The following is a 13,312-nucleotide window of genomic DNA, read 5'->3' as shown; positions in this document are numbered from 1 at the left end:
GACTGGACACTCTAAATTTTGTTAAAGAAAATTAATTATAGATGGCTACATTAAAAGCATTTTAGCCCTGGCTAGCGTGACTCTGTGGATAGAGCATTGGGCTTCTCACCAAAAGGTCTCAGATTCGATTCCCAGTGAAGGGCATGTACTTAGGTTACAGGTCTGATCACTGGCCTTGGTAGGGGTGCATGCAGGAGGCAGCCAATCGATGTGTCTCTCTCACATCAATGTTTCTGTTTCTCTCTTTACCTCTCTCTCTCTCTCTCTCTCTCTCTCTCTCTCTCTCTCTCTCTCTCTCTCTCTCTCCTTCCCTCTCTCTTCCTCCCTTCCATTCTTTCTAAGAAAAATCAATGGAAAAAGTATCCTCAGGTGAGGATTAACAAAAAAAAGCCCTTTAGATATAATTTAAAAATAATATAAGATTTACATCTCAGAAAAGACATATCAAGAAAATGCACACATTTTCCTTTAATTTGTTGAAAATACTTAAAATTGGCTATGAAAAGACTGATTGTTCTATAGTCCATTTTAATGATTATAATAGCTTTAATGAAAATAATCACTGAGGGAAGATGATTAAGATAGAAAAAAAGGCCACAGAATAGGTTGAAGGTAGATTTAGTATTTTGGTTCTTAGACATTTTTCAAGATAATTTTTTTAATAGCATAATTTAAAAGTTTTGCCTGAAACTGTGAAAAAAATATTTTTAAACAAACTGCTTTAAGTAATATCAATTATAAAAACTAGTTTAACTTTCTGAAATGAGAATTATTATGCTTTGAGGTTTCAATAAATTTCGTATAAATGGCAAAGTACAGCCAGAATACTCTGGCATTGTTTACTACTTACTGCCATTCTTGGGCCCAAGGCTGAGAAACATTTTCAGATTCTGTGTGCTTTATCCTGAAAGAATTTGATGAAAGGGGTCACTGAGAGAGTTAAATGTCGGATCTGCTTGGCCTTTGAAAGAAGGGGAGAGGGCAGGGCTGGTCTTGGGCAGTTACTTCCCCCTCCTTTTTGCCCTGCTTCAGCTCCAGCGGAGCTGGACATGCACAGGAGGAATCAGAAGAACCGGGTCGAGTTCTGGCTCTGCCACTTACTACCTGTGTGACTTTGGGTAAGTTACTTAATATCTCTGGTCTCAGTTTCAGTACAGGGTTGTTGTGAGGATTAAGGAATATGATTGGTAGAAATGTGCTTTGGAAACTCCTAAGGTCTATAAAAACAAATTTTTATGACCTCTTTCTTCCCTATTTTCAATAGTCTAGTGTCCTTAGCTATGCATATTTAAAGCAACCCAAAATGACCTAACTTATTTTGCTTACCCCTGTGCCCTCTCCATATAGGAATTCTTATTTCTATTCTTTGCATGCTTTACAGTTAAGTATTTCAAGACTATAAAACCAGGCTGGTAATTTAATCATCACTGTAGAGTGTGTGTGTGTGTGTGTGTTTTTTTACTGTTACCCCTTTACACCCTCACCTTTTTTCTTTAATCTCAGAATTATGTAACTAGAAATATCAAAGAATCTCTGACTCATGGAAATTTAGACAATGTTGGGGAGAAGGATTTGGGGCAGAGAGAAGTTATCTTAAATCCTGTTACCTGATCACTACTCCATTAGTTAGTAAGGTTGACTGGGGAAATGATTGTGTCTCAAGTCCTTTCTTCTCTCAGAAAGCAGATGGCAATAGATCAGAGTTAAAAGTTCTTCAGCAGTCTCACTGAAAACCTAGATTCTTAGCTGGAGGAATAGTCATGGAGAGAGGAGACTAAGGATTTGGTGGCCATTTCTGTGAGTAATATCTGACTTGACCTCATTTTTGATTCTCAGTAAAGTAAGTTCTAGCCCACCCTCAGCCAAACTAAATTTACAATGCTTATTATCTTTACTGGGTGCTAAGTTTATAGAGGCTGCATGGAGCTAAGAAAGAAAGAACACTTGCCTTCTGGATCACATCTGGTGTCAGATCAAGGTACCTTTATGGGGACATAAGAAGACTTTATAGCTTTACTTGGTCCAGCTCCTTCCCCCCGCTCCCTCGGCCCCCCATAATCTATGAATGCTTCATCTGGCTATGTCTAAATAATAGTAATAATAGCCACTTACATGAACTGCTTGCCATTAATGCCTAATTACCATGGAGCACAATAACTGTTACTCATGTCATGATTGAATTAACTTTCTTAAAGCTTTTCTTTTTTATTTTATTTTTACAGCCTTGAACCATTGACTTATGCTCAGTATGGTTTCTTGCTGAAGTAGCAGTGTCATCTTTCTTAACTAAAAATTAGAGAGAAGTATTGAACTCTGGTAGTAATCAAATGCAAATTGAAACAATTAAGTGCAATGTTAAGTTTGTGCATTAATGGAAGGAAATTAAATAGTAATGCTTATGCTGGCAAAGATGCAGTGGTATGAGTACTCGTACATATTGCTAATGGCAGTGTAAATTGGTGTGATGTTTCCAGTTTTTTCCCAAGCCTTAAGTGTTCATACCCTTTAAACCAATAACCCCATAGTTGTTTATCTCTCCTAAGGAAAGAGCAAAGAAAATAAGTGAATTGCTGAGAAATGATTACTGCAGCATTATTATAATAATAATAAACTAGGAGCTACCTAAATGCCCACCAATATGAGAGTGGTAAAATAAATTATCATCCATCTGTGGGTGAAATATTATACAGCTGTGATAAAAAGCATTATGAAGGCTGTAATGTGGGAAATATTTATAAGTGAATAAAAGCAGTTTATAGGTTTGAACAAAATTATACTCAGGGTAGTGGTTGTCTTAGAATAGTAGAGTTATGTATAATCTCTATGTATGGTATATATATATACATAGGTTTTTTCAATTTTATAAACTTTCTGTAATTGTATTATATATATTTTTTTTTTTTTTTAAATATATTTTTATTGATTAAGATATTACATATGTGTCCTTGTCCCCACGTTACCCTCTACCCCCCACCCCCCCCACCCCCGCTCATGCCCTCACCCCCCCGTTGTCCATGTCCATTGGTTAGGCCTATATGCTTGCATATAAGTCCTTTGGTTGATCTTTCCCCCTTACCCCCACCCTCCCCTACCTTCCCTCCAAGTCCCGACAGTCCAATCAATGCCTCTCCGTCTCTGGATCAGTCCTTGTTCATCAGCTTATGTTGTTCATTATATTCCACAAATGAGTGAGATCCTGTGGTATTTATCCGCTCTCAAGTTCCATCCATGCTGCGGCAAATGGTAAGAGTTCCTTTTTCTTCTTCCTCTTCTTAAAGAATACCTTTCAGCATTTCATATAATGCTGGTTTGGTGGTGATGAACTCCTTTAGCTTTTTCTTATCCGTGAAGCTCTTTATCTGACCTTCTATTCTGAATGATAGCTTTGCTGGATAAAGTAATCTTGGTTGCAGGTTCTTGCTATTCATCACTTTGAATATTTCTTGCCAGTCTCTTCTGGCCTGCATGGTTTCTGTTGAGAAATCAGCTGACAGTCGTATGGGTACTCCCTTGTAGGTAACTGACTGTCTTTCTCTTGCTGCTTTTAAGATTCTCTCTTTATCTTTTGCTCTTGGCATTTTAATTATGATGTGTCTTGGTGTGGTCCTCCTTGGATTCCTTTTGTTTGGGGTTCTCTGCGCTTCCTGGACTTGTAAGTCCATTTCTTTCACCAGGTAGGGGAAGTTTTCTGTCATTATTTCTTCAAAAAGGTTTTCAATATCTTGCCCTCTCTCTCCCTCTGGTACCCCTATAATTCTGATGTTGGTACGCTTGAAGTTGTCCCAGAGGTTCCTTACACTATCTTCATATTTTTGGAATCTCTTTTCTTTTTTCTTTTTCGGTTGGGTATTTTTTGTTTCTTTGTATTTCAAATCTTTGACTTGATTCTTGGGATCCTCTTTTCTGCTGCTGGATCTCTGTAAATTATTCTTTATTTCAGTCAGTGTATGCTTAATTTCTAGTTGGTCCTTTTTCATGTCCTCCATGGTCTCCCTATACTTATTGAGGGATTCATTAAATTTATCGGCGGTTTCCATAAAATTCTTGAAAAACCTTATAACCGTGGCCTTAAACTCTATATCCAATCGTTTGCTTTCCTCCATTTCTGCCATTTGTGACCTGTTTCTTTGTCTCCGCATTTTGGTTGCTTCCCTGTGTTGATAGAGTGGCTTTGTGTGCTAGGTGTCCTGTAGGGCCCAGTAGCTCAGCCTCCCCAGTTACCTGAGGTGGACACTCTTGGTGCACCCCCTCGTGGGCTTTGTGCACAGTCTTGTTGTAGCTATGCCTTGGTTGTTGTAGGATCACTGGGAGGAATTGACCTCCAGGGCAATTGGCAGCGAGAATCAGCTGCCCTGATGATGCTCAGCTGTGTAGCAATGCAAGCCGCTGTGGGGCCTGGGCCTTGTCTTGGAAGCTCTGAGTCTATCTGGCCCGGCTGCGGTTAGGTAATTACAGGTTGCAAATGGCCGGGGCATTCATATGCAAAAGCCTCTGCTGCAGCCTGGGTGGGGCGGGGTCTCAAGGAATCAAAGGGCTGAGAAAGCAGCTATGGCGGAGCCTCAGCCCTGCCCTAAGGAGTCGCGAGTCCCAGTGTCCCGGCAACGGCTGCAAGCACCTCTGAGGGAAAGCTGCTCTCAAGCTCGCCCGCTGCCAGACAGTCCAGTATTTCCCCGTATGAGCCCTGGGTCCCCAGAGACTTCCCGGAACTGGATTTCAGAGCCGTCGGGAGCTTGTGTCTCCCTCCAGATTCAAAAAGACAGCCGCGTCCTCAGGTGCCAGACCCTTTCCGCGCGCGCGCGCGAGCCCCCGTACCTCTGCACGCCACCTCCGCAGCTCCTCCCGCTCGCAGTGTGCTTTTCTCTCCTTCTAGTTGTAGAATTTACACTCAGCCAGCCCTCCTGTAGCTCTGGATGATGTCCACCTTGTGTTTTTGATGCATTTATCGATTGTTGTGGGAAGCAGAAATTTCCCGGTGTTTATCTATGCCGCCATCTTAGTTTCCTGTATTATATATTTTATTTGAAAAAGAAAAAAAACAAGCAAAATAAATTAGCAAGAAGAAATTTGATCATGAGTAGGGAACTTCAATTTTTTTAAAAATCCCTAAAATTTGCAAAAAGAATTTGTAAACATGGGAGTTTAAAAAATAAGATAAACAAAAACATCACTTATCAATTTCTAATTTTGCCTTTTTTGCTTTCAGTGAAGTTAACAGCAACATGATTATGGTTTTTCATGATAAAATGCCACAATCATTAAACTTGTTTCTGTCTTTAATTAGTAAATGAAATACCTTACAACTAAACCAATAGACCTACCTCTACAAAGTCTTACCATGTACTTTCACTCTATCCATGCTATCTACTTCCCAGTTTCCTTGCAAAATTCTTATTGATACTGTCCCCAAAACACTTACACACCTTCACAATTCAGTCTCTCAAAAATGCTTTCAAATGCAAAGCAAATTACATTTCTCTTATGGAATGTTTATTTAATCTGTACTTAACCTACCATTCATAATTTAAGAATGTTAGTATGCAATTATGATATCTTGTTAGATTTTTTATCCTTGTTTTAGTTTTTGATGTAGTATTAGACTGAGTATAAAGTTAAATTTTTATATTTGAAGTTTTCCTGTTAACTTACAATTTTAAATATGTATTAATCTATTTCTAAAAATTTTGAGCACTTATTATGTGGCTTTATCTCTCCATCCAGCAATGTTGGCACAACACACTTTCTTAGAATGTTTATGTTCTAGATGATAGGAATGCCTACCTAGATGAGAGTCTCTATCCTCAAGGAGTCACAGACTAGCAGAGGAGCCCCACAAGTCATCCAGCATCTGTTCATTGTGAACAGAGCACAGACAGAGGGTACCTATCAGTCAGGAGCAGACAGGGCAGGAGCAGGGGCGTCCCTAACTATCCCATTATCCAAACATCAATGCACCATCTCGCACAAACTCTCTCTCCACTTTGCCCTGCTTTATTTTCTGCATATCCTGTTCCTGTCTCCAGCCCCTCAGGGAAATCAATATGAGAACAGGAATTTTGTCTCAGCTAATACTTCAGCCTTCAGATCAGTATCTGAAACAAGGTGCTTTCAATAAATATTTGTTAAATACGAATGAGGTTTAATGTGGGTCTTGAAAGTCTTGAAGAGCAGTTAAGACGTAGCTTGGGGGGGAAAAGGGAGGAAAGTGAGAGAACAGAGAAAGCAGGAAAAGTCTAGGAGGGCATGATAGGGTAAGGTATTTGGGCAGCAGAATAATTTAGGTGTAGCAAATGTCATTGGATGAGGATGAAAAGGCAGGTGGGGTCAAAGGAAGAAGGAAGAGTTAGGCAGGTTATGGTAAATAGTTTGAATTTTATCCCTCAGAATAGGGGCAAGGAAGGATTATAGGCAGGGGAGTGTTATAATGTGATCTTAAGAGATTATTGCCTGTAGTATAGAAAACAGGTTTCAGTGGAAACAGAGAGCATGGAGACAAATATTGCAATAATTAAAGCAAGAGATGAGGACTTAGAGTCATCAGAGCTAGGCTCAAGCATATGGGTGCCATTGCCTAGAGAAAGTGTATAAAAAGAGGTAAGACAAGGATTGGGATTAGATTAATGGGGAATTTCATGATTGAAGGGTGGGAGGGGACATTGTGGTGTTGCCTAGGAGGACAAGGGGTTGGGCAGTGGAGAGGGGTGCTGAATCTGTAAAATAAAATGTTGGAAAGGTTAAAGAAGATAAGGATTGAACAGTGCCTGTTGGATTTGACAATCAGCAGGTGGCAGATAACTGTAGAATGGTGGGTGTGTGAGACAGCTTGTAGTTTCTTGAGAGTAAATGGGAAATAAGAAAATGAAATATAGGCTACTTTTAAGATCTTGGTTGTAAAGATAAAGAGGATAGAAGATATAAATAAAGGCTAAAGGAGCTCAGGGTACAAATCCAATCATATTTACATCAAAGGCACAGTGAAGCAAAGAGGTGAGAGGGTATAAAAATAGGAGTAAGATTTTTTTTAAAAAATTAGGCCATAGCCGAAACCGGTTTGGCTCAGTGGATAGAGCGTCGGCCTGCGGACTGGAGGGTCCTGGGTTTGATTCTGGTCAGGGGCATGTACCTGGGTTGCGGGCACATCCCCAGTGGGAGATGTGCAGGAGGCGGCTGATCGATGTTTCTCTCTCATCGATGTTTCTAACTCTCTATCTCTCTCCCTTCCTCTCTGTAAAAAATCAATAAAATATATTTTAAAAAAAATTAGGCCATAGATAGTGATTCCTAATCACCTGTGACTTTGGGTGTGTTGAGGGACACTAGAGAGGGGAGAGGAAATAAGTAAATGCAGGTGTGGGTGAGGGTAAGTTGTTGGGTTTCAGGGTAGGAAGTTGAATAATTCTGAACTAATGAACTCTCTTCTCTGTGAAGTTAAAGCAGGATATCTGTTGAAAGTAATAAGGTCAAGAATAGGAGAGGAATTTTCAAGAGATATGTAAAGATTTAGAAACTGCACAGGAGAGTGGTAGAAGAAGCTCACCAAGAATGTATTTATTTTCACAGCAAAGTTTTCAGCCCTTAGAAAAATCATGCACAAAGCATTCTGTGACAGTTCATTCTCAGTTTCTAGTCTTTTAGTAGCTGCAAGAAAAGTTGAAGTGAATGTACAGGTGAAAAGAACGTTGCTTTTATTCAGAAGCTAGCAGTTAACCACTCAGCCAGTTTTAAGTGGAGTTTCTCATAAGGGACCTGATGCTTGAAAGTCCACATAGTCACAACGACTATATTATTGCTCTGACACCTCACAAACTCAGTATTTGGAAAGGGTCCTGCTTGAGGCTTTTGCTAGTAACATTAATATAATCCTAGGAATGTTACATTAACAAAGTTTCAGGCCTTCTTGAGCTCATCTTCATGCCTGGTAGTGATATAATAAATGAATGAATATGTTAAACTGCTCTTTGGTCTCATAAAACTTAACCCATCTATTTACTTGTCCATTTATTAACTAACCTATTCAGAGAAAGATGTTTTTGTAACATGGACACAGCTTTAAGTGAAGAGAACAATTTTGAATGCTCATCATAATCGTTGAATGACAATTATAGAAAGTTGTCCACCACTCACTAGCAATGGAATTAAAAAACAAAATCTAAATGAGAAACCAAGTAATCCTGTTAAGAACATATACTCTTTTACATTCATAGAGTTAATTTATCAGCGACCATGGAATATTCTTGTTCTATCATTGAAGAGGATGGCCCATCACAGGCATGTGATCCCTTTCTAATTGCTACCAAGCCAAAATAGTGATAAAGGTCCTAAAAGGAGCCTAAACAACTTACACTCTCATTAAGACAGCTTAGAAGAAAAGTCTCTCTAAAAATTTATGCCAGTGAATGTGATAACATTCATTAAACAGAGAACCAAACACTATGAGGTTTATCAAATTATGAATAAACGTCCCTTATTTAAAATGTACTATACGTTCTTAGGTAAATGTAGGACCTTGCCAAATAACTATACAAAATGGAATTATTTGTATTTAAGTCTGGGAACATGGAATAGTTAATGTGAAAAATCTGGTAGGAAAATACATGTACTGGTGAATTTTACCACTTTATTATACTTTCTCAGTAATTGTGTTCTCAGAGGAATTAACTCCCCCTGTCGTAGATACCAAGGGGAGGGGCTTTAACTCAGATGAGTTTTGTGAAGAAGATTACTGCATTTGGTAAGCTGGCAGGATTTGTCTCAGTAAAGAAGATTGCCTGTGGGTTCCTTTCTTCAATGGAAGAAAAATGAGCATGTTGCTAATTGACCAGATTCTCAGCTTCGCTTTTGTATTACATTGGTTATTAACAGTAATCATTGTAAAATCACTTCGCAAAGTACCACATAAAAGCTCGTTTAGCATTGTGTGCTAGGTTCTCAACCCCTATAATTCACTGGGGTGATACACTAGTCAAATTGCTAGACTCAAACCAATAAAAGAAAAACTGGTATATGTTGTAATGTGGCATTACAAAATAGAACTTTACATTGGTGTGTTTTTTAAATTTCTTTATTGATTAAGTTATTACATATGTGTCCTTATCCCCACAGTGTCCCCCCACCCCCACCCCCACTCATGCCCTCACTCCCCTGTTGTCTGTGTCCATTGGTTAGGCCTATATGCATGCATATCAGGCCTTTGGTTGATCTCTCCCTGCTGGTGATTCCAGGGTTCAGAAAGTCCCACTTCCGGCGTCCATTTATGCCGGGGTTCATGTCCCAGCTTCAAGAAGGGTTCAGGAATCTGGAAAAGGGGTTGCGCGTAGATGACATAGGATTCCAGAGACTAATAAAGAGTCCGGAGATGAGTTATAATTTTGAAAGGCACTGGGGGTCAGAGGACCTTCAGCTAAAGGAACTGAAGACTGCCTCCTTGTCTAGGACCCTTGCTTTTATTAACACAATTTGTTCTAAGGCCAGGTGGAGATAATACACCTCAAAGGGTAAGGTTTCAAAGGGTACTGAAGCATTGTCAGTTTGGGGAATAGCCTACGGCTGTACAGGTGTTTGGCCAGTTGGAGGCAATAACATGTAGATTAAGATGCCCTTTAACTGTCTGGCAGCCACAATCAGTTTCCTATTCAGGTTTGGGGAAATGCCTTTAGCCATTCCCAACAGGTGACTACTTGTGTGACTCAACCCTGTTGAGTCCCCAAGTCTCATCAACCTTTTGATGAAACTCTTGAAATTATGACATGCTGGAATTGGTCTAAGGCATCTCCCCCTTACCCCCACACTCCCCTACCTTCCCTCTGAGGTTTGTCGGTCTGATTGATGTTTTTTTGTCTCTGGATCTGTTTTTGTTCATCAGTTTATGTTGTTTATTATATTCCACAAGTGAGTGAGATCATGTGATACTTATCTTTCTCTGACTGGCTTATTTCACTTAGCATAATGCTCTCCAGTTCCATCCATGCTATTGCAAATGGTAAGAACTCCTTCTTTTTTACCACAGTGTAGTATTCCATCGTGTAGATGTACCACTGTTTTTTAATCCACTCATCTACTGATGGGCATTAGGCTGTTTCCAAATTTTAGCTATGGTGAATTGTGCTGCTGTGAACATAGGGGTGTATATATCCTTTCTAATTGGTGTTTCTAGTTTTGGGTATATATTCCTAGAAGTGGGATCACTGGGTCAAATGGGAGTTCCATTTTAGTTTTTTGAGGAAACTCCATACTTAGAACTTTACATTTGTGAAGTAGTAATAATACCTCATTTTATTACTTAACTTTGTACCCAACATTATTGTATGTTCCAAACATTAATTCATTTAAAGTTTATAGCTGCTTATTGATAGTGTAGCCATTTCAGGGTGGATAGCATTGTGGATAATTTGTGTTTTACAGTAAGAACTATAGCATCTAAATGATATATCGCCGAAACCGGTTTGGCTCAGTGGATAGAGCGTCGGCCTGCGGACTGAGGGGTCCCAGGTTCGATTCCGGTCAAGGGCATGTACCTGGGTTGCGGGCACATCCCCAGTGGGAGATGTGCAGGAGGCAGCTGATCGATGTTTCTCTCCCATCGATGTTTCTAACTCTCTATCTCTCTCCCTTCCTCTCTGTAAAAAATCACTAAAATATATTACATAAATAAATAAATAAATGATATATCCACTTTGTGTTATTAATTTTATGATCCATTTAATATGCAAATGAGATGGAAAGCACTTGATTTTTATGTTTATATAATCCTTTTAAGAGTTTAACATTCTCAGTCTGACTCGTTCCTTCAGCCTTTGCATTTATTGGGATGTGTGGGAAGAGCATGGGCTTTAGAGTCCAATATAACCTGGGCAAGATAGATAATATTTTTTAACCTCAGTTTTGTTTTCTTTAAAAAACACCAATAAAAATATGCAATCTCATAGGGTTATTGTAAGGAACATAGTAGCTACTCAATAAACACTTTGTTGTCATTAAATGATTGAAATGCCTGGCATGCAGGTTCTTAATTCCATTTCTTTAGTTTTCCTTTAAGACTTTGGAAGTAGCAGCCTCCCTGTATTCACCTTCTCAAAGTCATGCTTGTTGACGCTGGCTTACAGCAGTCACTACTAGTTGAAACTTCCTAATCAGGAGGTTTGGGTATCTATGCCAAATTATCCCTCATGGAAGGAAACCCAAACTGCTTCTTTGTACTGTCTTTGTCTTTATTTTAATTCCTTTTCCCTCTACATTTCCCATTAAAATTTTCTATTTGAATGTTACTAGTATAATGAGCTTCTTTATCAGGATTCTTAAAATGTAAAAATCCACAAATCTTTTTATAAGTAAACTAGTTTTTCTCACAAAATGAAAGAACCATGTTCCTTTTCAGCGGTTCTCAACCTGTGGGTTGCGACCCCTTAAAATACATCCTGCATATCAGATATTTACATTACGATTCATAACAGTAGCAACATTACAGTTATGAAGTAGCAACGAAAATAATTTTATGGTTGGGGTTCACCACAACATGAGGAACTATATTAAAGGGTCGCGGCATTAGGAAGGTTGAGAACCACTGCCTGAGTTTAAGCTAATAGTATTGCCTGCAAAGTTATAAAAATTTCCATCGTTTTCTTTATGAAAAATCAATTTTCTTTACACTTTGAATTCCTGTGGTTTGACAGCCTTCATAAATCGGCGACTTCCGTTCCAGCTCTGACACAAAGCTTTTCAGCCATCCTGCTGTCTGTGTACTTGCTACCTGACACTGACAGGAGTCTTGTCCAAACCCGGCCACGCATAAATCAGTGTTTAACCCTGGGCAGGCTTTGCCTCCTCATTGCAGCTCAGCTTTTAAAAGACTGTCATGCTCTTATTCATAGATGACGAAATTGGAATTTGGTGTGTGTCATACATTTATACTCTGGAGGAATTTATAAACTGTTGAGAGTACCATAAACTTTTCTGGTCTTACTCGTTACTCATTAAGCCTTAATTAGTAATCATCAGTTTTACAGATTCCTGTACAATATACACATTATCACTGTTTACATCCCTTCCCTCTAGCCCAAGTATCTATTTGTCATACTTTTTTATTTTAATAATCAACTTACATTTTGGGGAGAAGGAGGTTGGAGGAAGAAAAGTTTTAAATTGCATATAGGAATACACTTTAAATAATCTCATGGATAAATTTAAAACTTTTTAAAATTGATCGTTTTACCTTAATACTTTTTAGAAAGGTACATATTAAGTATTTGAAAAACTGGAGGAAATCTTTTGGCTATGTAGTACAGAAACTTCAAACCTTCCTAATTTGTTCTTGCTATTATTCTTTGCACAATGGATGAATGGAGGCGAAATAGCTTCATTCTTGAACCATAAGAAGAACATAATACATGTTTAATAGGAACAAACATTTATCATAGTCTTCCTTTGTCTAAAATGATGAGCAGATTACTCTCCAAAGACTGTATTATCAATTCCCCCGGCCTCTATTGATATCTCCAATATTTCAGGTGTAGAATTACAGGTGACTAAAACATCGTTCCTGAATTTCAGTAAACCTAGAAATAGCATTATTACAGCAAAGTACACTATGTTTAATAGTCTTAATTAAATCAAGTGGTATGTATTGTCTACTTTTCCTTTACCTAAGTTGATGGAAATAAGTTTGTCTCCCTTATTAAGCTTCAAGAAAATCTTTGTGATACTTTTTCTTTCTTCAACCATCTAGCCATCAAAAATTATTAAGAAGGTCTCCTAACCTTGGAAAGAGAATGATTTTTTTTTTTTTAAAGAGCTAACTCCTTATATCTTGGACATTTTGAAATTTCAACATGAGGGAAAAATTACTAAGCATAGTAACAGTAATTTATATTTAGGTTACAACAAGATTACAAATTACATGTGTACTGACTGACTTATTTTTTCGTTGTTGTTTTGTTAATCCTCACTTGAGGATATTTTTCCATTGATTTTTAGAGAGACTGGAAGGGAGGGAGAGAGAGAGAATCACATCGATTGGTTGCCTCCTGGACGTGGCTGACCAGGGCCAGCGATCAAACCTGCAACCCGGCTACGTGCCCTTGACCAGGAACAAAGTGCAACCCTTTGGTCCATGGGCTGATACTCTAACCGCTGAGCAACAGCAGCCAGGGCTGTATTGACTTATAAGTTAAAGTGGAATAAATGGTTAAGAATATGAAGATTGGAGTTTCTTCTGTTCAAAACTGGATATAATTGGAACACATATAGTACCAGGCACCATGTACTAGTATAACCCTTGACCTGCATTAACTGAAATAATTTTTAGTATTCCCATTTTACA

The 13,312-nt window shown here is 38.6% G+C and overlaps 1 protein-coding gene across 8 annotated transcripts in view; it reads left to right on the top strand.

Moving 5' to 3' along the window:
• TDRD3 (tudor domain containing 3) overlaps positions 1-13,312 on the top strand; it is a 203,792-nt gene that overhangs the window by 169,871 nt on the left and 20,609 nt on the right. For 6 of the 8 annotated variants that reach the window (XR_004965809.1, XM_036297580.1, XM_036297576.1 and 3 more), the window contains one exon: positions 1,033-1,118. The exons of 1 other annotated variant lie outside the window; for it this stretch is intronic. Coding sequence is in view for 5 of the 7 variants with exons in the window: in XM_036297580.1 (XP_036153473.1) it covers positions 1,033-1,118 (86 nt within the window). In the remaining 2 variants the exon portion in view is untranslated. Of the gene's footprint in view, positions 1-1,032; positions 1,119-1,679; positions 1,848-13,312 lie in introns of those variants that run through there. One more of the 8 variants, XM_036297582.1, reaches the window with a different exon arrangement.

This window comes from Myotis myotis, unplaced genomic scaffold, assembly GCF_014108235.1.
Source record: "Myotis myotis isolate mMyoMyo1 unplaced genomic scaffold, mMyoMyo1.p scaffold_m19_p_3, whole genome shotgun sequence".
NCBI classification, from domain to species: domain Eukaryota; kingdom Metazoa; phylum Chordata; class Mammalia; order Chiroptera; family Vespertilionidae; genus Myotis; species Myotis myotis.
The sequence above is the reverse complement of the archived record's forward strand: the minus strand, read 5'-3'. Positions and strand labels throughout refer to the sequence as shown.